Below are 27,168 nucleotides of genomic sequence, written 5' to 3'. Positions count from 1 at the left end.
CACAAGCCTTTAATATAAATAAAAAATACTGCGCAGTGAATTCCTCTTTTACACAGCAGGCCCTTCAAAAAAAGTCAGAGGCTTCCAGGTTTCAACCACAGACTAGTAGATACTACAATCCTGCTGTACTGCATACTATATGTGTAGATATCCAAAGAGGCAGAGCTACACAAGAAGAAATGTGATAAAACCAAATGGGCAGGTAAGCTCTTGTCCATTCCCAAACAAACATATCCCTCCAAGCATGTATAATATTACAGATAGAAGAATGGAAATAACTTTTGGATTATGTGTTGAACTATTCCTTCCAAAACAGAAGGACTAAATGGAACACATTAGCAGGTGTTACAGTATGACTTCCTCTTCAGAACCTCTAGTCATTTCAAGTAGAGTTACAGTTTGGGCTGTAACGATATGCGTTTCGAAACCGCAATACACAGAGCCACGATCTTGTATGAGAAGGCAGAAAAAATATTGTTCTTTGTGTTCAAATCTGTTTAGGTTATTAATAATAAAATGCTTTTGCAAGAAAAAAAATGCAAATTTAAAAAAACGTATCTATCGAATCGTGGGTCAAAAATCGGGATACAAATCAAATCGTGAGTAACAGTTAAATGTGTGGAGTTTTTTTAATTGGTCTGAGAACAACAGGAGAAGGCTCTAACTGTACTTAAGAGAGTAATTAGAGCGGCTCTGTGAGGACTTTTGTCTCATTGCTTTGGCTGACTGTGCTATCACACTGTTAAAACGATATCCATGTTTAATGGTCATTTCAACTAATTTGTACTGTTTAAAAAACCCAATGGAACCCTTTGATAAAGATGTAGGAATACTTGACTTCTTATTGAGACTCATTCCTTTTAATATGTTGGGAACATTGATTTAACACAACTCCACTGTTACCAAGACAGTTGATTGAACTACTGTATATTAGACACTAAGTGACAAATGTCCTGAAAGAATAAGTCATCAAAATGTATCTTCTGTTTAAATGTATGGGTTCTGCAAATACAATTTTTGCAGCTGGAATTATTTGAAATGAAAACCACACGACCCAGACGGATCAGGAGTGACATTTTGTTTTTCTATGAATATCCAATCCACAGAGGAAATTCCCAGCAGGGCTGCTCAGTGCCGCAGTAACAGTTCCCTGTTTACACCTCTGAGCCATAACCCACACTGGATTTAACAGTCCCAGTTTAGCATTAGGCTATGTTGACAGGAAATTATTTAGGTCAAAATGACCAACAAAGATCCCAGACTGCTGAAATCCTCAAGTCATTTAGGTTTATACATTGTCAAGCCATGTACCATACAATAACACACTTTGTGAAAACAATTAATGTAATAATGCTGTAGCTATATGCCGACCTCCCTTCTCCCCCTGTTGACCTGTCTTGGTTTAGGTGTTAATAGAAATGGGCCAGTGGCGAAATGGGTAGGGAGGTAGTCCTCTGGAGTGCAGGGTCGGAGGTTCGATCCCCTGTCTCCCTGCCACATGTCGGAGTGTCCCTGGGCAAGACACTGGAACCCAAATTCCTCCACATGGTCAGAGAGTGCCTTGCATGGCAGCTACTGCCATCGGTGTATGAGTGTGTGTATGAATGGGTGAATGTGGTAAGAAATGTAAAGCGCTTTGGGGCTGAGAAAATCGGCTAAAAAGCAATGTATAAGTCAAGTCCATTTACCATATACCATTCCTTTAGTACTTCACATCTTTCGATTTGAACGCATTTTTCCTACATTAATATATGAGACAGTGTGTTAAGATGTAGAAAATAACGTGTTCAAATCAAAAGGAATGAGGTCGGAAATAAATAGATTTTCTACGGAATGCCTCACAGCCAATGGGAAACTATTCCAGACATGGAGTTATAGAACTCTCCTTTTGATCAAATGAACGTAAACCACTGAGCCAGACAACAGGCAGTGATGTCCATTCACAGTTAGCAATAAGGTTTCGTTGTATTCCAGTTCAAAATGTGATAGTGTATCTTAACTTGTACTGTACCTCTTTCTGTTGTCTCTCCAGCTCCTTCATGCGGATCTCTCTGGCCTCTGCCCTGGCTGCCCTCTTCGCTGCCAGCCTGGCCTCGGCCTGAGGGGCACAACAACAAGAGCAGTGAGACAGCTGACAATTTAACTGAAGAAGTTGCACACATCTACACATTTATAAAAGATGAATACGTGTGTCAAGCGGTCCAGTCCCTTGACAGAATTCTGAAAAGACATGAGATTTTCGGTACATGATTGGGAAGTAAATTGGAGGTAGATTTCACTAACTGTCCAATCAGGAGGAATGCATGGACCCTTTAATTAAAGGAGCAGGTTTTATATATTACCATAGAAGTAATGCTTCTTAAACTTCAGTCAGTGTACCTAAAAGGGAAATGGTAAATTTTAATCTTCACATATTATGAACTTTACACTGAAATCTAATCCATTGTGACATACTGCGGTATGTCACAATGGATTAGATTACCAGTGTTGTAGCAGTGTCTATAAACACTGCATATCAAGTGTCCTTTAAACTGTGAATGGAAGTAGGTAGTAGTGGAGTGTTTTTGTAATCATACAGAATTGTCAGACCCATGCAGTCACAACAGTGTGTGAATGTATGTATTCATATTTCTGTATTTGAATGCATTTCCTCTGCTCCACTCAGCACTGGCGCAAGAGCCGGGCCTTTTCCTTAAAAGGAACTCTCTCAGAGCCTGTACTGTATGAGTGTGCGTTACACAGTGTGTGCAAGCATTTCCTTCCTCTAACGTTGTGGTAGACATGATGTTTGTTCGCCTCTAGGCGGGGTCACTGTTGTCCCTCCTACCATTTCACTAATGCATTTCCCCAATCGCAGTCACCATGACCAAGTGACAGGAAGCCAAAGAAAAAGAGCACACACACACACACACACACACACACACACACACACACACACAACCTTAGGGGTAAAACCACATATGTGTGGCTGTGTAAACACACAATATATCCATGAAATCACTAGAAATGCACCTTATTATTTCAGAGCACTACTACAATACTGTATGTGAACGCACTGGATATTTCAGTCAAAGTCAAAAATCTGAATTTTCGTCAATCTAGTGTTTGAGTTTAGCTAACCTGGATGAGGGACCTTTGCCCATTTCTATATCAAAAATGTTACAAGAACGGTTTCTGTTGCCTTTTCTTGAGTCGGAGAGTAAAACAAAAAGCTTTGAACTATTCATTTAAATTACAAGCTCTGAAGTCTGCAGACTGATTTAAACAATGCCCATCTGCTCTTTAAGTGTTTCAGTGGTGGAGAAACGCTACAACAGCAGGGTTGTTGCTGCGTCAGTAGAGATGTCTTGTAGCCTGCAGTAACCTTTGTACTAAGCACCTCCTGCTTGTGGCTGTGTGTGAATGGAGGAGACATCCCAGAAATAGTCCTCCTAACTGATTGCTGTTCTCCCTGTGGCGCGATCACTGACTGCTTCAATAGCATTTCCTCTGAGTCAATGATTACAGTGTGTCCTTGGGATCTGTGCCCATGGTTTTCAGACTCACACAAAAACGTTCCTCAAATCGACCTTTGTACCTGTACAAACGCATCTCTTAAAACACATTTTATCTTCTCTGACCTTCAGGGTGACAGAGTTGCAGTGTGAGAGCAGTAGGACGTCAGTCAGCAGAATTAATACATCTCTTAAGGCGAGACCATCACTGTGTATAAAAGAGGGTTCGTTTTTTTTTTAGCACTGGCCAACTTTGAGATGTTTGGCTATTATGCTTCAATAACATGTCCTCTTTCATACATGTATGAAGAAAATGCTACAAAATATAAATTTGGGTGTTTGCTTCCGCATACAGCATTTCTCCCTTACAACCATCTTTAATGGCCATTATCTCAACATTATTAGTATGTGTGATATCACAATTTGGAGTAGGCCTAAGTCACTCCTTTAAATAAAAAAACACAGCCATCAGCGATTGAAGGGAATATTTACTTAGATATTGCCAAATTTGCATATTTATCAAACATTTCTGAAAGTGTTTAAAAAACAAGAAATTGTTATTTAAAAGTGAGTAATCAACTGACAGTTTTCATGATTATATATGCAAGTTAATCATTTTACCCTATTCACCTGCAGTGTCTCGCCTTAAAACCTCCAATTCTCACTTACTCCATCAGGTTTCCGATGGGTGTGTACTACAATACCACATACAATTCATTTCAACACAATACAACAAGCGCGAGGGCATGCAGACAATCATATCATATTGAACTAGACTTTCCTGTGAATAACAAGTTACTTTACACTCTCTGAATTGTCCCATGAAGTAAACCCCACCCAACAACAGCAAGCATATGAAATCATTCCAGTTGAAATGTGTCACTAATCCTCTGTTTAAAGACATTGCATCATGACTATCTATGAAAATATTTCCAAGACAACGCTAGCACGGCCAAACCGACAGAACATAATTTAAAAGCCACGACTATGTGTAGAAAATGTAGCATGCGATACTATTCAGTACAATATTTGGTGTAAGGTCAGCTTTTTCGGACTGGGTTAGTTACATCAATAAGCGATTTATGTACACTGATCACACGTGAGCAACGTTATTATGTTGAGTTATCAATCTCACATATCTCTCATACCTCTCTAGGAAAATCCAAACAACTAAAGACAACTCATTATACACTAGGTCATACTTGAGGTTATTTCCCAGCAAGCACATGTAACAGGAATCAGTACGGCCACTGTCTGGTGCATGACAGCAGATACTTTCATTTAGAAAATAGTTTCCCGTCTTCTCTACTTCATCTGGTTTTATTTTTTTGCCAATTTATAAACCGTTCTGTTCTGGTCATTTCAGTACTAAATGTCTGAATGTAGCAGGCAGCATTCAAAGCCTCTTGAAACTGAGGAGTGTGAATGTGAAATACGCACATTACTGTCTTCCCTTCCCTGAGTGGGAGAGATGTGTGTGGGTAATAAAAAAATAAAAGAAAACCCCCGACTGACTGACCAGGATATATAGTTTTTCTTGAAAAGATGTGAGCTTTTCAATGAAACTTTACAAGATTATCTGCACACCTGAGGACCAATGTTATTATTCAATTATGAACACACTTATCTTTAACAGTAATCTTGAGCGCTGTATCTTGTAAAGTATGCAGAAGGCTTGAGAAACCAAACATGAATGTGCTGCTGTCAAGATAAAGAAAAGTGTTTCAAAGTTGAATCAGCATTCATATCTGAGGGCGATTAATTACCTGACACCACCCGTAGAGTTGTCTTGATGTGTCACATTCTGTTACTTCAGAAATTATTCATTTTTGATGGTAGCACCGTGCTGCAGTTATCAAAACAACCATAATGTGAGCTACTGTATTAAGTGCAATCCTTTTTCATCTGAGTGCCCACACATGCTTTACTTATTTTATAGCTCTCTCTACCCAAAAAGATGCATCTAAATAGGCCAAAAGACAAAATCACACATCCAAGTTGTCCTCCTTTACAGCTATTTATAATGACCTACATGGTCTCAGGACTGTTCTAATTTCAATTTCAATAGGGAGACTCTCCTCCTGAGAGTAAATGCGCTAGTTCATTACAAACATGCATGCACTCACAAGGTGGATTTCTTTGACAAAACTTTTTAAATGGTTTAAATGCTGAACAAAAGCAAAGAAAATATAAGAGTGTAAGGCAAAGTTATTTTTTCAAATATTTGTGTAAAGGTGGATTATGTAACAGGGTGTTCGCCTTCCTAACAATCCTGACTTCCAATAACGCAAGAGCTTTGAGTTGAGATGGTAAATTTAAGAAAAATTAACCCCAAATTAATATGGCTACAAATCATTTTATCAGACGGAGTGTCATTCTTCCTGAAAGGTCACTATTATGCTCGAAGAAAGGTGGAGTCGGAGGAAAAGGGAGGGTTGTTTTCTCATACTTTGGGAGTCTCTAGTCACATCGGAGATCCATATTAATTTAGAAAAACCATGTAAACGTGCATTTTGCACAATAGGTGACTTTTGAAGCTGCTATAATCAAAACCTAATTTCATCAGACTTATTAGAAAGAGGTGCGTAGGTATGTTTACTTTAATCATGTACAAATCTACACATAGTGGAAACAATTTCAGCCTTTCAGAGTGCTTGTAGCATTCTGAGGTCAATGTGTAGAGGACAGACATGTTGGCCTGGCTTCTGTCAAACTATTCCCCTGTGCCTACTGACAATCTGTAAGAGTAGTACTGCGCCTCACCAGAGCTAAATGCCAGCCTGGTCTGACTCTTGTGTTCCCACGCCCTGAATGCCAGTCTTCAGGAACCAAAATGAAGGGGTATTTTAATGGCCATGAGTGCTGACAGGCTGGACAAAGAGAACATACAGAAATAACTCCACAATTAAAGGGTTCCAATTGCGATCATTGTGGGACCATTAAGTGGATTCACGCGCGTAATATCCACTTGAGGTTTATGATGGCTAACTGGGAAGAATAAAAGCTTGTTTCCTCTTTGAAAACATTATACACCCTCCCAGATGCTGCCTTAAAGGGAGTGGCTGCTAAAACACTCAGCTTCTGCTATAGCCACAAACATGACGCAACTGAACACACGTCTTTTCCCCAACAAGGAGCAGACATTGATGTATTAAGCTGGGGTGTCCAAGCCTTTACAAACTCTTGATTCAATGTATAACCATGAAAGAAATCACTTAAATTTGCTTTGCTTACATGACAAATTCAGCCAAATAATATATATCAGTGTCAGGAAGATATAAGATACTACAAAAAGGCTACTGCTACTTAAGGTGATGAATCATCACCACTAATTCTGTTGTTTGCCCTTGATGCATTCTGTTGAGAATCTATATTTAAAACACAGTGGCAAAGTTGAATGACCTATCGTCTACTCTCATTATGGTTGTGCATTTCTGTGAAGCAGTTTGTTAAAACACAAGAAGGAGGGAAGGGCATATGTGTGTTTCGAATAAACACTCACCTCTGCTCACCTCTCAGATGGCTTTAGCATAATTCAATTTTGAATCATTTTGTATGCTTTGTGTATGGTTACGTGCCTTTGTATTGTATTAAATCTTTGTTTTGGTAAATATACTCTACCCTCATTGACAACTTTGATAATCGGTGAATTAAATGCACTAAATATAACAACCCTCCCCTCTTTGCTCACATATTGTATGAATTATAGTATACATGTCGTGAGAGACTTTAACATTTAACAGTCCTCCCAGCCCTGCACTATATCAATCAACTTTATGATGGATACAGCTAAACCTCGGGCTGCAACACAAAGACATGGAACAGCTGTAGAGTTCTCAGCACTGCAAACAAACTGGTTAGTAACCAACTATGTGGGCCACGTCAGACCAGAAATAAAATAAATAGTATGCTTCAGAAATTTCTAAAAATATTACAAGGGAGGCCGCTGGGATTGAATAGTTAAGAAATGCCATGCAACTATCAAAACTACATCACAATGTTAGGGAAACAATGTACCCTATTAGGGGTGTGCACGTGTACACGTGTAACCGTTTAGTAAATCATAACCGTTTAGGAAAAATCAATAAACGAAAACCTTTTTTTTTTTTTTTCAAATTTCAAAGTTTTTAAATATGTTCTGGAGACACGCGTTTATTGATTTTACATCACTAATAAACTAATTGGGGAGGATAAAAGCTAGTCTGCCGAGAATCTGTCTGTCCCTCGGCGAGTGTGTGTGAGTGAGTGTGTGTATCGGCGCACACACACACGGGGAGTCGCCGTGCTGGGACTCGACTCACAGCCATGGAAGAGTGATGAAAGATAACCTAAAAATTAAAGTTACCCGGTTGACGTGAACTACGCTCGTAAGTAGCCTGAACTTTATAACACCTGTTCAACATGCATTTAACGTGGACATGTAGAAAGCGATAGGCTATATTAATCAGGAAATGAATGAAGCGCGATTATGACGGCGAACGTGTGTGTGTGTGTGTGTACCATGGACCTATTATAAGAGGTGTGTAAACGAACGTAGTTCATGTCAATTGTGTGTTTACAGGCGAACGAACGCGTATGTGTGTGTGTGTGTGCGCGCGCCTACAAGACGGCGGGGGCACAAGGACAATGACGTCACGGTTAACCGTGTACACGAAAAAAAAATTGTCGTGTACACGGTTAGGCATTTTTGTAAACGTTCACACCCCTATTCCCTATACTCCAGAATCCAAACACGGAATGACCAACAAAGTGTTTCATATTATTCCCAACCAGGACAGTGAATTATGGTAAAATAAAATATCTTCAACCATTCAATCAACATACATGATGCCGGACTGTTCTGTTCTGACTACAACAAGACTGACAAAACACCTTTTGAGACATTTCAGTTTCCACTTGGTTCTACACTATGGGGCCTTCTGTCTTTTTTCTTGTGGAAGTAATAGAAAGCTTCTTGTAGCCTGGACATGGGGGTTCAGGCAGCAGCGGTTTAAGTTGCACATTTCCCTGCTACTACTAAAGCATGATGGGAGTAAGCAATACCGCACAGGATGTTGCGCAATGGAGCTCTGTGAGCACAGTCGCAAAAAAGGAATTTATGTGGCTGGTCACAAAACACACGTTATTTCTTCATGCTTCTGGCGAAATGTATGAGCTCCACCCACATGACATTAATACTAGTTACTCATTGCCTCTGACCAGTGACACCCAAGTAGGGGAGGGCAATGTGCCTTGCACATGGGCACACTGACAGGCTTTAGTAAAGGGGGACCGTTACAGGCAGTGACCTAATGGGGAACTCCACCGTTCTTATGTTACACGTCACAGGGAGTACAGGTCATTACCAAATCTGAATAGAGAATGGACTGTTTCCCACACTGCTCCTTCTCCTTTCACTACACTGGCTCCATTCCAGGACTATATTGCTGGACTACAGTGAAAAGCAACTGCTCCCGCCTACCTCAAAGCTATGGTTAAACCATGCATTCTCTGCTTGTGTGCAATTAACCACACAGTCCCCCCGAGATGCTTTCTGTTCTGGCCCGGCCACACAGTGCTGGAACAAACTCCACACAGGCACAGCACTCAGTCACTGTCTAACTTAACCACTGGCTGCCAACCCAATATTTTAGACGACACCAGAACACTATGCTTGCACTTTCAGCTCATTTATCTGTATTATAAAATTGTGCACAGTACCTCTGAACATGTAGCCATTCATTGGGAAAACTGCATTTCTAATTAAGTATCTTTATTGTCAATGTACACAAGATGTCAATAACAAATATAGTTCCTCCTCGTCCTATCGTGAATGCAAGTTTGGAAAGTTGCTTTGACACTTTTGAAAGCACAAACAAACCAGCCCTAATCCCTGTATCATCTGTGGGTGTCTAATCCTCAAAATATTTTGGTGAACAAGCATGTCGGAAAATCTGGTAAATGATTAACTTGTTGTGAATACCATCTCTATGCCTGGCAGTAGTATTCCATTGATGCGCAAGTCACACAGGAACTCCTTTGTCAGGAATTAGTTTGATTTAAGGTTCACCATTTGTCTTATTTGGTCCGACTTTTTACAGCATCATCATTGATCCCACCCACAGTGTACCTGATTTGATCATTGGCATCACCTCACCTGCTCTCTGTGCCCCACCACAGTGCCCCACCCCATACTGTTCCATAGAGCTTTGGAGGAAACTGAGCCATGGTGGTGAATAAACAGGAAGGACTTTGTGATAACAATCTGTTAAGGGTTGTGCGTGTGATGATGTCATAAAGAGGAAGCCAACAAACACACAGCCACTTCCTTTTAAGGAGACACCAGTCACACAAGCCAAGCCAAAACTAAAGCCAGCGGTTTGTGTACATAAACACAAATCAGGAAATACACAAGTAACAGGTCGGACCATTAATGATTGTTTAAAGTATTTCATGGCATAATGGCTGTTCACTGGAAAGTGTCAATGGCAAAGTCTGGGTGGCACAGCTGTCAGATTCACTTCAATGGAAGTGTATGAAACACAAAGTGCCTAGTGTAAGTGAAACACACTTAAACATCTTGATGAAATGTATTATTTAGATTGGACAGAGATACAACTACAAAACTTGACTTTTCATAGAGGATTTGTATTGTTGGCAGTCATTGTGTAATTCTGTTCTGCCTGTCCCCATCATTTAAGACTAACTGGGCTATGACTCCATGAGGGACCTTGTGGGCTTTGTGACTGTAAGAATGAAAAGGGGATTGTGTAGTGGTGGGCTTCCCCTTCCTCACTGTCTAACCCCCCAGACTAATCCACTATAAATACTCTATTCTCTTCAAGGCTTCACTGAGTGTCAGACAGGCAACCAGCAGGAACCTGGACACTTAATCCCCATCTTTAGATCCCAAAGTCACGCACACAAAACAGACGAACAGAAATCTCAAGAGCGGTTGTGCACTGAACAAGACTTAAGGAAAAAAATTATTGGTTTTGCTGTGAATAACTAAAAACATAATTTCGGCTGATTTTGTGGGAGTGCTATTTAAGTAAACCAGTCTTCAAGCACACCAAATCCTCAACAATACAGTAAGAAACACAGATTTGTCCAATTTTAATTTTTAAACATAAGAAAAATCACACTGTTCTCAATCATCTAATGTCTGCGGAGCAAATTCTGTGGGAAGGCCCATTCTGGCTGATATCAACACTGTCAAACAGGTTCCAGCACTGACATCACTATTAAAGAGAAACCATTTGAAAAATATCTTCCATGTCTAACACTCGAGGTTTATTTGGCACTGTAACTCATTGCCCCACTGGCCCCAGTGAAGCTTAGGATGCCCAGCTAACATTGCATTCTCTAAGGATGAAATATCTCAACAACTAGCAGAGATGTACACTAGAAATTTAAACTCCTGCCAGATTTATGTCACAAAATACTTAGGCGTAGCCATCTTCTATGTTTGCCTTAATTAAATCACGTGCAGAGGACACCGGGTTGCTATAGAATAACTAAATACACACAGAGTTCGGTTTATCATCCCGTTATTAAAGCATAAAACCTCAGATTAGAGCAATTTACCTATCTTTCCTTTGTTATTGCCTCCTTTCAAAATGTCTTCTTAGCAAAGGTTGTGTATCATGTTTTATCATTATAAAGCATAGTGGTCACATTTGATGATATGATGTGAATATTTAGGACGTTAGATACAGCAGGATTAGGATATGATTATAGCATCCATCCATCACATCATGATGTGGTCACAGAAATGGCTACATCAACATGTTCTATTATTGATTTCTATCATCACGCTGTGTTATTGGCAGTATCCGAAGAGAGGATGGGAGTATTTCTAGAGGAGTGTGTGTAAGTGGTATAACCTTGCTGTTGCATAACTGCAATCTTCCATATTTCAGAATGATAAACACTTATTTTGACTTTCCGACACGTGGGAGACAATTAGTAACATAAGTCTTAAAACTATGTCAGTATTTATCAAGGGGTTCTGTCAAGTTACATTTAACAACATGTACAAGCCAAGAACAAGCTCAGCTTGATTTACACTATGACACATGACACAGGGTGTGATCTTTGGGTGTAATTCAAACTGGGACTTTACCAGAAGCTTTTAAGAAAGTGAGAGTTTGCCTCGGGCCAAATTCCAGGACTATTGTTATAACTGTGATAGTCAACATCTGTCTGTGGTACACTGGGCTCTCGGTTACAGGGTTCAACATAACTTTTTTTTCCTACTGGCCCGCCGGGCCAGTGGATCCGAGTTTTACTGGCCCCTTGTATATTTTCACTGGCCCTGCACACACTTTTTTTTTCTTCATAATTTAGTGTCAATAATTATAATACCTGTATTAGAAAAATAAAGAAAGATAACCAGATCTAAAGGGAATATCTATAATGTAACAGTATAGATATTCCCTTTAGATTTGGTTATTTTTATTTTAGTTAATTATATGAAATGTTGATATTGCTCATACACATAATATAAAACCAGGCAAACATATTGAATTAGAAGCCTACAACTGAAAGTATGTTGAAAGAGTCGGCCAGTATTTTAAAGTCCAGTAGTTTGATGGTTGTTTTTATTCTTGAATTTGGGCAGTTCAATGAATAGTTCACTTGCAGAAGTCATGTTCAAACATAAAAAAAAAATAAGAGATGAAGGTCTGATCATTCTTTGTGTGGTAGGCTGTTTTTATTACTTTCTCTATATGCATTAGGGATGTGAATGTGTCGACCGAATGACCGGTTTTCCACTTGCGCTCAAGTTGACTTTAAAAATAGAATAGAAATCCGAAAATCAGTGGGTTATGCCGTTTTTTTAATGGGAGATTTCACCGTGTATGTGAGTTCACGTCTGGTCGTGAGCGCGCTGCAGGAGTGTCACTTCTCCATGAAGTGTCAGCTTCACATAATAAGAGTCCGGTGTGGGACCATTTTTTCAAACTATTGATAAAAAACAATGCAGTGCAAAATATGCAGCATAAGTTAAACGCTCGTCTAAGACTATGACGTTAAAGCACCTTAGAAACACACAATGCCTTCGTCCGATCACAGCAGCGTTTCACTGTGTGATCTCGCCAGCGAGTGAGACGCCGCGCAGATGAACTGTGGTTTGTGGCTAAAATAATAACCGGGGATATTCTCCCCGTTAGCGATTTCAATGGGAAAGACTTCCGCGATCTGATTGAATGTCTCGAGCCTGAAAACACAGTGCCAAACTGCGCGACTATAGGAACTGTACAGTGAGCGGAGTCCCTCCGTTCGTTTCTGTCTACAACCGACACAATCACCGGAGACGCATTCACAGCGTTTAAATAACGCCTCTCATTTGTATTACCATTGGGGCTTGGATGCAAATACTGTAACATTACGGCGGCAGATAAAGGAAAAGCGCAGTTATCATTTTCTGCACCTCAACCTCTGCTGTGGGAAGAAAGAAAAGGGGGCAAAGCAAGTCGATTGATTTGTCGACTCGCAGGCGGACGGTAGGCAGCTCTGCCAACGGAGCGAGAGTGCACCCGCTTGTTGCTCCGCCTGTCAAAACGCCCACGCATCGGTTGTCCACTGGCCTATCATTAAAAAATATATTTTATATTAGGTTTATTATATTGAGTCTTAAATAAACACTGCTTTCATTACGACTCTCAACGCGCATTTCAATGAACCATGATGTAGTCTACAAAAAGATACTGAACTGTGATTGGCCAGTCACTGGCCCGGGCGGGACAGTGACTGGCCAATCAACTTGCCCTGCATATGATTTTACTGGCCCCGGGCCATCGGGCTATACGTTATGTCGAACCCTGGGTTACCACAGCTAACTACAAATGCCCATGATTAAAGGTTAAGAATAATTTTTCTAAAGAATAAACAGAAACCTTAATATCATTAGTATATATTTTTGGAGTAGTACGTGGTTAAAATGAATGTATTTTACTGCCATTCCTGCCTGGAAACTCTTCCTTGATCCTCATTAGTTTTAATTTGAATGAACTGAAACAATATATTTCTCTTCATGGATTAATACAATTTCTATCCATCCATCCACCCATCTATCTATCCACCTATCTATATCTATCTATCTGTTGTCTGAAAGCATGCATCCACTTCAGTATAAAGAACCTAGGAGAAAATATTTCACCAAATCCGGTCTGTGCTATGTGACATTTGAAAATACAAGTGAATCTATGTGATAAAAAAAAATCCCCATCAGTGAGACAGACCATGTGTGGATTGGATTAATCCTTTTCCGACAAACTGCCTTCTGGTCCAGAGATTTCTGGTCAACTGGTTGGTAAATCAACAAATACAAAAGATGAAGTTGACCTTCTCATTGGCGTGAACAGGACAGCTGACTGGTTTTCAACAGATTCAAACAGATATATTTTTCCTCAGACCACAAGACAAGAAACAAACAAGTGTTTTGCCTGGTAGGTAAGCAAGAAATGTATACACTTAGGTTAACAGCGTTATGTCGGTGAATAACTTACTGGGAGTTGGTGCTATCGTGTGATGGTCTTGCAGATCTTTCAAAATAGGTGCTGGCAGATGCTACTTTAACAGTTATCTAGAGTAGTTGGCCTTAAACTGTGCAGTTGTTCATCAGAACCATTTGTTGATATTGGCAACAAAACTACAGTATACAGCCACATAACTTTACTGGGCCTTACCACAGCTCTGTGACACTGTCCTTGGGCACAGAAGGGCTTTGAGATAAATGCTAATGATAATGCTCGCATACTGATGTTTGACATAATGATGGTGCTAGATGTAAAGTTAAGGGCTCAGTTCATCCTGTAGGGAACATGCATTTCTGTACCTAAATCCATAGCAATCTACTCAATGACATGAGTCAGGGCACAGAAATAATACAAAAAAAAATAAAAAATCACCAAATTCAGTCAGGGCACAGAAATAATAATTTAAAAAAATCACCAAATTTAAAATCAAGTTTGTATTTGAGAATGGTGTTACGCAGGCAGACTTTCATTGGAAATCAAATAAGTATTTTTCACATCATACATTTTGACCTATGTGAGAAGCAGAAGAAGCCCAGCTGTTATTAATAACATTAACAAGTGTCCCAGTCAGTCATGACAGAGTGACAGTGAGTCAGCATGCACAATACCAGGTCCCGGAGGCAGCTAAATGGAATTCAGCCATCATAAACTTTATTACAAATGTGATTTTGTGAACGTCATTGTACATTCGTTTCATTTGTATTAGCTCATAAAAGAGACAGCATATCTCAAAACAGTGTATTAAAATACTTACTGTAGCTATAATATTTTGTGAAAATCATATTGTACCTCCATTTGTCCAAACAGATTGGATTTAACACAATGGAATGACATTGTAGGATCGCTGGACTATTGGTGCAGAGAAGACCAGGTTTAATTCTAAAATGTGAATTTGCTTCACTGTTATTGAGTTAATCATTTCTGAGACAAATATTCCTGAAGATTCTGAGTAATGTTATTGCAATTTAAAACAAAAGCCCTGCCCAACATTTTCACATCCAACCAAAAGGTCGGCCACGGTTCGCCAACATGCTACAAATGAATGTTTACAACTGGATTCAAATAGTTTGACACGGGTGGAAAACCAACTCCCTAAAGTACAGGATTATTAATGCTCAGGTATTCACTGCTGACATTCCTTCCTTGCTGCTGTGTGGTCTTCAGCCATTTGGTCCAGTCAGGTTCACAGTTTGTCTAAACCCTGTGACACTAAGAGCCAATACTGGAGCCCCTCCACAATGTAAAACAGCAGCTGAAGCTACCAGTGTCTCCAACCTAGTGCCCCTAGAACGTTCTGCAAGAGTGCTCAACAATGTAGCGACTTGCGGGTTCCATGTTTCCGTGTTCATTGGATGGCCGATTGGTGAGCCACAGCCCTCCCCATCTTCCTCCCTCCCCATCCCCCACACACAGACCCAATCTAAAACTGGGGTGCTGCAACAGCTGATCTTTCAGGAGCGTCTATTTTTAAAACTCTTCTGCGGAACGGGCCAACTCATCAGGGAGGACATACCATCCTGTCAGTGAGGGCCCTGACATCCCCCTCCCTCCCTGACACTTAAAGCAACAGACGTTCTCTATGCTGCACAGATGTGACAGAAAACTGGCCACAATTAATTACTGTTGTATTGTTGGAGTTGTGCCTTATTAGCATAGTAAACACACAAGGACACGCATCCATCCGTCACACTCCTCAAACCCCAGCCCTTAACATTCCTGCTACCGCAAATAGACTCCAGGAAAAAACAATTGCCAGCTAAAGGAATGTGCAACCTCAGGTATAATACTTCAGTGGAAATATTCAGCTAAGCAGTTAAGAGGAAATAACATTTAAGGAGCGACACAGCAGGCAAAACATTGTTTTTTCAAGCAATGATCCAATTTAAGAGTTTTTAGCTATATTGCATCCATAACATGTCTATTTTCTTGCTAAATCAAAAGGTCCAAAATGTACATTTAGGTGTTTATTTGACTAAACCTATGCAACCGTCTTCAATGGCCATTATCTCAACATTAGTTTGTTTCAATACTCTGAAGCAAAAATCTCAACTTCTAAAGCACAACTTAACTTTCCATGATCATTCTAGGCACTGTTCTGAAAGTTATTACAGAAGAATGTATTCACATGTTGTTAATAAATAAAAATGTGTACAAATGTCCATATTTCTACAAACACCTCTGGAAAAAAAGTAATACAAAAAAATTATTGTTTCATAGTAACAGGCAAAGTTTCATGAAGCCATCTTTAGGTGAAAGTTACTCTATTCTCCTGCAGTCTTAACTTAAACAGTGAAAATACTGGTACCAGGGCCTTTCACAGCTTAAAAATGATGACTAAACTGAAGAGTATGTATGAATGTCGGTTAAGAGCGACATGCAAATTTGTTGAAACATCCGGGTTGGGTTAGCACGAACCAAACTTCCTCCCAACTGAAGAAAGCGTGTCAATGCTGACTTGAATCAGGGGTGATGGCTATGCTGGCGGGATTCAGGTTTTTATGCTTACCACCACCTCACAGAGGAAAAAAAAACTTTTTCAGAGCAACCAGGCTGCAGGATTCATTTGGAAATCCATAATAGACATGGCAAAAAATTGTGACACATTTTCCTGTACTGTGTTCAGTATTTGATGCACTAGTGACTACGTTGCTTCATAACGGTACATGCCCAGCTGCTTTGTGTTATTGTAGATGGTTGGCATTTGCCTTTGATATCAAAGCTCAAATATGGATTTTTCTGCCTGTGCTCCACACCTCAAAAGGCCCAAGTGTAAACATAAGTGTGCAGGGTATCACACTTCAAAGATGACTTAAGCCCTGACGACCAACTAGGCATTATAACTTCCTCTAAACATTACCTACAGTATACTGCCTCGGACTAGACTATTATCACACAATAAAGAGATTAGAATCCTTGAAGCAACCTGTCACAACATGACTTCAGCACATGTTAGAAAAACACCTGTGTGGAACTGCTGACAACTCCAGTCTTGCGTAGTTGAGGGTTAACCTAACACTTCCTGCAGGTTAGCACATGAAATGTTTATTCCTTAGTACTCTACTAAGAATAATTTTAATGGGCTGCGAGTCACAAAACCCAGATCTTCCACATAACTGTATTCAACGCAGCCCATGGAACAGATACAGCTTTGTAAAACATCACAGCACAATTTAATTTTTAAGTGCAAAACTTGCAGTGATGTTTTGTGACATACTTTGCCATATGTTTGGTTAACCGATTCGTTTGATTGAATATAGGACAATGTCCAGTTGTGTCACAGTGAAGATAAACATCCCAGGAGCTATCAAAGTAGGCCTAGAGAAATTTTATTTTCATTGCACAATTAATGATTTATCAATGTTGTCATAGGATATACTCATGTAAATTGGAAAGTCCCCTTCATTAAAAGGGCTCTATTTCCTTCCTGCCTTAGCATCATTTAGCCAACTTGACTGAAGGCACCATTTGTAATCTTGTCTGTTGTCATTGTAGGCAAGGAAATGCACTTATGCACGGGAAGGGGAAACAATGAAAACTCTCAGGCCTAATATTGAATCATCCAAACAAAAACACAGAGACCACTTGTAGCTATGCTGGGAGGCAACAGTGATATACTTTTACCTCCAGTGTATATGAAGCACGTTTCAGGTCTCTAGAAGTTAATTGAACTCTGTATTGTAAAAGGAACCAATGGTTGGAAGTGATGAAATCAATCCAGAAAAACGTAGGGAAGGCTAGGCTACACTTAGGGAAATAGTCAGCAATGATGACACTGTTATCCTTTATGTTCGAAAATGAGTTGAATTCTGAATAAATTTGGATTTTGAATGTGAATGATGAAAAACATGCCCCTAAATATCACCAACTCAACTTTCTAGACACACACACACACACACACACACACACACACACACACACACGTTTTTGTGATGTTCAGTAGCCTTACAGCAGGGCTGAGGGATAACCAGTCCATGGACTCTGGAGTGTTTTGTCACTAATTTCAGTCAAGACTGAACTGAAATGATGTGTTTAACATTTGACAAAGTCCCCCACTCACCTCTCTCGCTATGAGATTCAGGGCATCGTCCTCTGCCGTCGACCGTTCCTTCTTGGTCGATCTTTTCCGTCCTGTGCCCTGAGTCCCCATGTTTCTCTCAAAAACTGGAGATAAAAAAGTCACAGTTGTTGTCCAACAGCGCACCGAATATTCCGAACAGAGCGGTAGCTAGTGGGCTCTCTGTCGCTAAATGTCTACTTGAGTTAAAAGCGAGTACGTAAAAACAAAACGTGGCCGCTCGCCTTCACAGCATGGGTCATTGTCTTCTATCTGTGTTCACACTCCTTCCTGTGTTCCTGTAACGACTGGCAAAGCATCACGCTCGCGACTGGAGTCTCGTTCAAAGCGTGTCGGTGACTGGCAGCAGTGCAGCACTGCCCCACGTGCGCTTCTGGTGCGTTTACTAGCAAATTGTGTTAGAAGAACCGTTCACAGTAGCGTCAGACTGCCCCCTTGTCGTCCCCGTGCCTGTTTGTCAATCTAAGAAAGTTTTTTAAAAAAGTGAAAAAACGCCACCGTCATTTAAATGTCACATTAATTGTAACCATCCACGTTAACGTGAAATTAAAACTCTCGTGTCATTCTAGCAGCAGTATGTCTCCACCACCACCTGACGGACTCCAAACAGTGGACTCGAACGAACCTGTCACACGAACTTCAAAGACTGTGCTCAATCACGCTGCCTTCACGTAGGCCTAATCTCGGAGATATGGGTTAACAATAACCACACTACTAAAGCAGAAATGTCACATCGTAGATCTAGCCTAACTAGGCCTATGTATTAGCTTACTCTATGTAAAAGTCTGCTAGGCTAGGCAATTCCATTAGCCTCCATACACTTCATATTTTGCTACTGCTATGCAATTCCATTACCATACACTTTTTTTTTAAAAACGTAGGCCTACACTATCTAGACTACCTTATCTCCACTTGTTCTTTCTATAGTTTAGTCAAAAATCCCATTAAAAAAGAAAATCGAATTATACACCTTAATATCATAACCCCACAAAAGTTCTCTTATAAGCCTACTTATGATAGCCTACTATCTTAGACCTTATAGCCTAAAGCACTGAATATGTTTTACAGTTATACACACAGCACTTGAATGCAGCATAAACCTCTGTACGGGGACGCCATACATGTTCAGGGGCTCAGTTTCAGCACCCAGGGACCGCAGCTCACGCAGGGGCTATCGCACTCTCTCACACCCCCTGTGCTATTTTTAATGATGACCAGCGAGTTCTAGAAACAGGCCCAGTATAGTGTGTCTGGATACTCAATGGCGAGTTGATAGTTACTGGATACTTTTTATATCATTGGTGTAGCTGTTGTATTATTACAAGCCATTAGGAATCTCATCAAAGTCTAATGTCATAGGTTATCATGTAAAGGAAGGTTTTACTGCTTTTCTTTTTTTTAATGCATAATTATAGGCTACATGTGGTTAAAAAGAATAATTTCTATCATTGCAATATACAGTATCTCACAAAAGTGAGTACACCCCTAACATTTCTTCAAATATTTCATTATATCTTTCCATGGGACAACACTGAATAAATGACACTTTGATACAATGTAAAGTAGTCAGTGTACAGCTTGTATAACAGTGTAAATTTACTGTCCCCTCAAAATAACTCGACACACAGCCATTAATGTCTAAACTGCTGGCAACAAAAGTGAGTACACCCCTTAGAAAAAATTTACAAATTGAGCCCAAAGTGTAAATATTTTGTTTTGCCACCATTATTTTCCAGCACTACCTTAACCCTCTTGGGCATGTAGTTTACTAGAGCTTCACAGGTTGCAACTGGAACCCTCTTCTACCCATTCATGACGACATCAAGGAGCTGGTGGATATTAGAGTCCTTGCGCTCCTCCATCTCCCGTTTTAGGATGGCCCAAAGATGCTCAATAGGGTTTAAGTCTGGAGACATGCTTGGCCAGGCCATAACCTTTACCCTCAGCTTTTTTAGCAAGCCACTGGTCATCTTGGAGGTGTGTTTGGGGTCGTTATCATGTTGCAATACCACTCTGCGGCCCAGTTTACGAAGGTTGACTGCACATGGTCAGCGTCGTGCACAGAGGTTGGCTTTGGAAAATAGACGTATGAGTGCTGCCAGCATTGCTGAAGGGCTTGAAGGGGTGGGGGGGTCAACCTGTCAGTGCTCAGACCATACGCCGCACTCTGCATCATACTGGTCTGCATGGCTGTCATCCCAGAAGGAAGCCTATTCTAAAGATGATGCACAAGAAACCCCACAAAAAGTTTGCTGAAGACAAACAGACTACGGACATGGATTACTGCAACCATGTCCTGTGGTCTGATGAGACCAAAATACATTTATTTGGTTCAGATGGTGTTAAGAGTGTGGAGCGGCAACCAGGTGAGGAGTACAAAGACAAGTGTGTCTTGCCTAGAGTCAAGCATGGTGGTTGGAGTGTCATGGTCTGGGGCTGCATGAGTGCTGCCAGCACTGGGGATCTACAGTTCATTGAATTCTAACATGTACTGTGACATACTGAAGCAGAGCATGATCCCCTCCCTTCATAAACTGGGCCGCAGGGCAGTACTGCAACATGATAACGACCCCAAACACCCCTCCGAACGACCACTGGCTTGCTAAAGAAGCTGAGGGTAAAGGTTATGGACTGGCCAAGCATGTCTCCAGTCTTAAACCCTATTGAGCATCTTTGGGGCATCCTCAAACGAGAGATGGAGGAGCGCAAGGTCTCTAATATCCACTAGCTCCTTGATGTCGTCATGAATGGGTAGAAAAGGGTTCCAGTTGCAACCTGTGAAGCTCTAGTGAACTACATGCCCAAGAGGGTTAAGGCAGTGCTAGAAAATAATGGTGGCAAAACAAAATATTGACACTTTGGGCCCAATTTGGAAATTTTTTCTTAGGGGTGTACTCACTTTTGTTGCCAGCAGTTTAGACATTAATGGCTGTGTGTCGAGTTATTTTGAGGGGACAGTAAATTTACACTGTTATACAAGCTGTACACTGACTACTTGACATTGTATCAAAGTGTAATTTATTCAGTGTTGTCGCATGGAAAGATATAATGAAATATTTGAAGAAATGTTAGGGGTGTACTCACTTTTGTGAGATACTGTATTTAGGATTTTTATTTTGTCCAGATTCACAACTTGATGATACATTGGAACAATGGTGCATAGGTGCACCAGGTTTCCTACTGGAGAACCTACTAGATAGAAAAGTGCCTTTAAAATATCTTATAATTAATTTAAGGCACTTGCAATACAGCACTTGAGCGTTTCCCCTATGTTTTGCAATATGCAAGTGGCTCCAAACAAGTATATTTGATTAATTTTAATGTGGGATTAATAATGATTGAGCCTACCAAGACCCATAGTGGCTGTTATTGTTTAACACACTATTGCAATTAGGGGTATAAAATAATGCATGAATCAATGATGATTGCATTTTTGTATTTTTGGTGCTTATTGGGCCTGATATATTTGTCATGCTGATGAATGCCAAAGATCCTGACACGTTAACATTAACACAAGTTTATACAAAATGCAATGGCGCCCTCCTGTGTTAACACAGTGTAATGCAAACTGGGCTGCTGCAGTCAATGCAGAATCTCTGTGTAGATACAAACCTGTCCCTTTTCTGTGTGCATGTTCTGCACATGCTCAAAGACAAGGGACAGTTTTGTACCTTATTCCTAATAACGTAGACCTATGTTATTTTTCTATTCAGCATGCTGTTATTTCTAACTTGGAAACTGGCTGGAAGGTTTTATGTCTCTGTGGTGGGCGTATAAAAGGAAGTGAAATTGTTGTTGTCGGGCTTTTACAAGTTCAGACTGGACTTTGGTTTTGCTTCTATTTTCTGTAAAAGACGGCGCAACGGACAAAGACGCAGACTTTGAGAACAAAGAGGACATAATATCTACAAAAGACTGACTATTTCTTTTGGCCTGTGGACCCTCTTGAATCTTTTCTGTCTTGCCCATCTATTCCCTTGTCCATCTGAACCTTTGATGGGTGAAAACCTTCCCAGGGTGCCGAGAGGAGCCCAGCCCCACAGTGACACTTTGAGAAGACCGCTGCGGACCTTCAGGGTTAAGATGGTGCTCCTGGGAAGCTCTGGTGTGGGAAAGTCCAGTCTGGCAATGCAGTTTGTCAAGGAAGAGTTCAGGAGTACAACACCTACTGTAGGCTGTAAGTTCATGACACTCAGAGCTTTGGATAGCAGTGGTGACGTTATGTGGTGAATTGTGCTGACAACACTGAAAAGCCCTTGTAAGATAGTCTTGAAGCAATGTGTGGACATTTTTTTCACAAAATGTCCACACATTCCATACATGTTTTTAAGAACAAAATGTATCATAAATAAATCAGACAGTTAACATCAACATATGAACAAATCCTTCTGTAAGAACTTTCAAAATAGTGCTAATGATTGTGGAAGACCAAAGACCTTTTATGTATACTGGTATGAAAGAAGACATGTTATGGATGCAGAACAGACACAAATCTCAAAATTGATTACTGCTTAAAAGAACCGCTGTTTCTGCCTGCTGTTTTCTCCTGGCCTTAATGTGTGCCATTCATCATTGTTTGATACTGATATCCATAATGAGTTTGACACGTAGCATGGTCTTTATATTGGTGATGTCATACACCTCTTCTTCTCTACCTATTCTAAAAAAAAATTATTTCACTAAATAAAGTTTTTTTCTTACGAGTAGGGGAGACCGGGGTAAGTAGGCACACTTTTTACTCTAGTGAGAATTGCTCATCACCTAAACATCTTTCAATAGTCATTCCTACATTAAATTGAAGCTTAAGGTGTTTGCTTGAAATGTGAACCCCTCACCTTTTCTAACTTATTGTAATAAAGAGGAAATTTACCATCAAAGACACTCTAACACATTGTGACAACCAACCCCATCAAGGGGTCGGTTGTCACACACTATGGGGTTGTTTGTCACAATGTTATCTTAATGGGAAAAATCTTAAAAAGAAGGCAAGAAAGCAGAACTAAATTGTCAAGTTGAGAAATAGGCCTACATAACTTTATGCATCTTAACACATAATGAGCAATGAATAAACAAAAAGGAAATCCATATTAAGACCAACCTACTGTATGTAACAACATAAAGAACAAAACAAATAGGTCTAACAATAATAGCCTACTCAACCACGATACACACATTCAATATCTGAGTTACAGTGATGGCAAATGTAGGGTCTGCTCACTAACTAAGCAGAGATTGTGTGCCCACTGGTTGCACATACAACACTTCTCCCATACCTCCCCTGAACGGGTGCTGGAGAACATTTCCATACAAACCAAACACAAACTATCCTCTTCATCTGATGAAGATTCCTCCTCCTGTCTCTTTCTCTTCTGTTTCTTCTTCCCCAGCTGGGGTGGAGTGCACTGGGGTGCAGTAGCCTTGGCAACTGGTCTAGTTTGGGATGCACTGGGTCGTTTTGATTTTGTTGCCCCTTTTCTCTTTTGCATGCTAGCTCTTTGGATAACATGTGACAACCAACCCCCCAAAAAATGTGACGACCAACCCCAATTGGAATTTCTTGCTAGCATCAAGGCCAACAACCATCTGACAACTAATTAGCTTGCTAAAAACAATCTAAACTATAGCTTACCCTTCACACTTATAAACCCATTGTGTAAAAGCCTAGAAGAAAAATACTGAGGAGCTAAATATTTTAAATTTGACATGAAAAACACTAACAGTCCTCTCACCTCAAATTCAGCAGTCTAACTCCAAGGAAGACTATGTAGGTGACCTCTGATCCCAGTTATGGAGATTTACATACCAAAATTTAACAGACAGCACCTTCTGGTTCCGAGATATAACGATTGTGACAACCTACCCGTGTGACATATTACCCCGTTCTCCCCTACATTGATTTCCTCTGGTGTCATTATGCTGTCTGCCCCCTCAGGTGCCTATCTGACCAGAGTGGTGCATCTGAGTGATGTCACTCTCCGCTTTGAGATATGGGACACGGCAGGGCAGGAGAAATACCACAGCGTCACCCCACTTTACTACAGAGGAGCCCACGCCGCACTCTTGGTCTACGATATCAGCAAAATGGTAAAAGGACCAGATACCTGACTGCGGGGAAGGGCTTATCTTGTCTTATCTTGGCCGGAGCATAAGCCATTGTGTATGTGTGTTTTTTTTGTCACTATACAGGAAACATTTATCAGAGCTCAATTGTGGCTCAGGGAGCTTGAGAAACAGTACATCCCAGGATCCACTGTCATGTGGCTGGTGGGCAACAAGGGGGATCTGGCACAGGATCGACAAGTCTCTACGCAGGTACAGTCACAGAAAATCCCCTTCTTTAACCCCAATCCATCTCAATTTAAAGGTCACCTATTGTGCAAAATGCTTATTCTCGCAAAATGCACTTTTCAAAATGCTCTCTCTTTTACTCAGTCTCTTCCCTTCTTAAAACCTGTATTCAAAAACCCCATTCAGATTTCACTCCCCATACGACCTAATAATCAAAGAAACCACACCCCCTCATTACCAACTTAACCTAGCACTACCTCCACCAGTGAGATTCACGGCCAATCAGATCGGACTGGGCTTTTGTTTTGAAGGCGGGGCTTAAAGAGACCGACTCTAAAATGGAACGTTTCAGAGAGAGGCTGAAAAGGGGAGATTCAGCCATGGCACTGTGAGAAATATGAAGTTTTTTTCGGGTACTAAACCATGAAAACAGTTTATAATAGAAACCCAAATTACAAATTTGAACCTGAAAATAAGCAGAATATGTGACCTTTAATATGCAAAGTTGAATTTATGAAAGACAATTGCTGGTTTCTTCATTTCATCACACAGGAAGGACAGAGTCTGGCCAATGACAGGGGCCTTTTCTTTACAGAGACATCAGCCCTGTCAGGGGATCAAGTCAGCGAGCTGATGCTAAATGTAGGTAAGTAAAGGTGTTGAAGAAAATTTAAGGGAGAGGCTGTTCAGCAACTCTTATTTCCCAGTTTTTTTTCTCTCCCAGCAATAAGAGAATATGCTTTAAAGCTGTAGTGCTTAGCTTATGTCGCCCCCATGAGGAATTCAGAGTAATAACAACAACACTGTCGGTGCATCTACATCAGGTAAGCCTTCGGTCATGGATTTCATTCCTTCTGCTGTACATCCAGGCTTTTCTCTTAGCAGTATAATCAACAACTGAAACATGTTGTGGGCGCTCCTTGGAATTTTTATGAGCTCCTGCGCCAGTGTCAAGGGGGCGACACCAGATTGTAAACGCTGCCATATGAGACTTTTGTGGATCTGATTAGCTCAATCAACTTTGTGTTAACTCGTTTGGCGAAGGCTTGAATGTAACCGACATTCATTCATATGAAAAAGTTACGCACTCTAGCTTTAAATAGAGAATCCAGGCTTTTGTTGTCTGAAAAGAGGATCTTACACACTGGGAACAAAGGTCCAAAGTCCAAAGAAAGGCCACTCACCTCCCACTAGAGAGCAGTAGAAACCAACATGAGGAACGACAAGTATTTTATCACTGATAAGCAAAACTATAAAACACTGTATTTGTTAAGGTCTGAGGTGCCAGGTTTTTTTAGAGCTTAAACTCCCAGCCACTAGAGCACACATGTTTGAGTGTGATGTCTTCTTATTCAGCCCACAGAGTGTATGAGTGTGTTGGAGCGGAGCAGGGAGGCCTGTCGGAGTGGCAGGAGACACCGTTTGTGGATCTGCATCGTAGAGACACATTCAGCCCCTTTGCATCCTGCTGTAAAGTTGGACCATAACCTCTACTGTGGCTGTCACTTGCACTGCTGCCTGTCTTTGTCTCTCTGTCTGTCCAGAAAAATAATTTTACATTCTGAATCTGTGGTCTTCTGCCCTTTGATTCTTAACCCAAGGAATACATTTCAGCTTGTTTTTCTTTGACAGTAGTGATCAATGGAAGCTGAACAACTATTCACTATTATTAATGCAGAATATTTTCCTTGGTGTTTGTATTACGTTTCAACTCAACAAGTTGAAATGTGGTTCTACAAATTCATGTTTTCACACAATAGAAAACGTGACAAGGTTAATAAAGATGGTATTACAAAAAAGTACTTTAAAATATTAAATTATGTTATAAGTATTTCCACTTTTTCCATATGCTGCATTCTGCTGGTCTGAAGTCAGACAAGTTGCATTTGTACTTGTGTAAGCTGAAAGTGATACATTAACTGTAATGGTAAAAAGAAGAAAGAATTCAAACATGTTCAAAATGTTTACTTTTTTTCTCACTGGGTCTGACTACCTTTCGATCTTTAGTTTGGCCAACGCACGGTTAACTGAGAGCATTGAAATTTATGTTTTTATAGAAATAGTTTAACATTTTGGAAAATATGCTTATTTGCTTTAGGTCAAAGAGTGAGACATTCAATATCAGCTGCATGGCTGTCTATAACACATAGACCTGGATTCAGGATATGTTTAGCTGGCCACATCTTAGCCATTCAAACACAGTTTGTAAAGATGTGATGCAAAGAATCAGCTGGGCTCTGGATGAAACTCTCTATGAAGAATAATAATTAACACAACAAAAATAATTGCCATTGAGTTAACTAGTATATCTGTCTGGGTTTTTGACACTTGAAGCCTCCATATTAATTGACTCTTCTCCTCTGCTGTCATTCACCTGTTCTTGGCACTATATTCTCTTGTGTTTTTCTACAAAGAAAACTCAGTTTTTCTTCTCCAGGATGATGGATCAGAGTGTGGTCGATGTAATGTTTAGTGATTTGAAACATTTGTGAGATCTTGGATTATAATTATCACTAAACAAGGCTTTCTGGGTTTGGAAAACACTTCAGGCTGAGCATATGAAATGTAGTAAAACAAATAGAAGAGAGAGGGAATCTGTTGTCATTATGGAGTGCATAAATCTTGTGAATAAAAACAAGCTCCAGTAGGCTACTGCTGTTTCACATTTTGCGGATATAAACCCCTCGAGTGAGCACAGTAAAACTTTACTTTATTTCTAAACTGTTGGGCTAAGTGAGGATAAACAGTTGAAGTACAGAATAAAAAGTTCAAGGGCCATTCATGTCTT

General features: G+C 40.3%; 2 protein-coding genes across 2 annotated transcripts in view; one reads left to right on the top strand and one right to left on the bottom strand.

The window, feature by feature from the left end:
* The window catches only part of lrrfip1a (leucine rich repeat (in FLII) interacting protein 1a), a 47,983-nt gene extending 29,373 nt beyond the window's left edge, over window positions 1-18,610 (bottom strand). Inside the window, exons 1-2 of the mRNA XM_080038410.1 lie at window positions 18,075-18,610; window positions 2,012-2,098 (exon numbers count right to left, since the gene is read on the bottom strand). Of these exons, the coding sequence (XP_079894536.1) occupies window positions 2,012-2,098; window positions 18,075-18,164 (177 nt within the window). The 5' untranslated portion in view covers window positions 18,165-18,610. The remainder of the gene's footprint in view (window positions 1-2,011; window positions 2,099-18,074) is intronic.
* Window positions 18,611-22,078: 3,468 nt separating this feature from the next.
* LOC307258086 (ras-related protein Rab-17-like) lies at window positions 22,079-25,969 on the top strand. The gene is made up of 5 exons (XM_080037491.1): window positions 22,079-22,269; window positions 24,025-24,176; window positions 24,279-24,404; window positions 24,933-25,026; window positions 25,737-25,969. The coding sequence occupies exons 1-5, from the start codon at window positions 22,089-22,091 to the stop codon at window positions 25,865-25,867; spliced, it is 684 nt and encodes a 227-aa protein (XP_079893617.1). The 5' UTR covers window positions 22,079-22,088; the 3' UTR covers window positions 25,868-25,969.
* Window positions 25,970-27,168: the final 1,199 nt, after the last annotated feature.

Source organism: Ammodytes marinus, assembly GCF_949987685.1.
Source record: "Ammodytes marinus genome assembly, chromosome: 12".
Lineage (NCBI taxonomy): Eukaryota > Metazoa > Chordata > Actinopteri > Uranoscopiformes > Ammodytidae > Ammodytes > Ammodytes marinus.
Note: the sequence above shows the minus strand (reverse complement) of the source record. Positions and strands in the feature narration are given on the sequence as shown.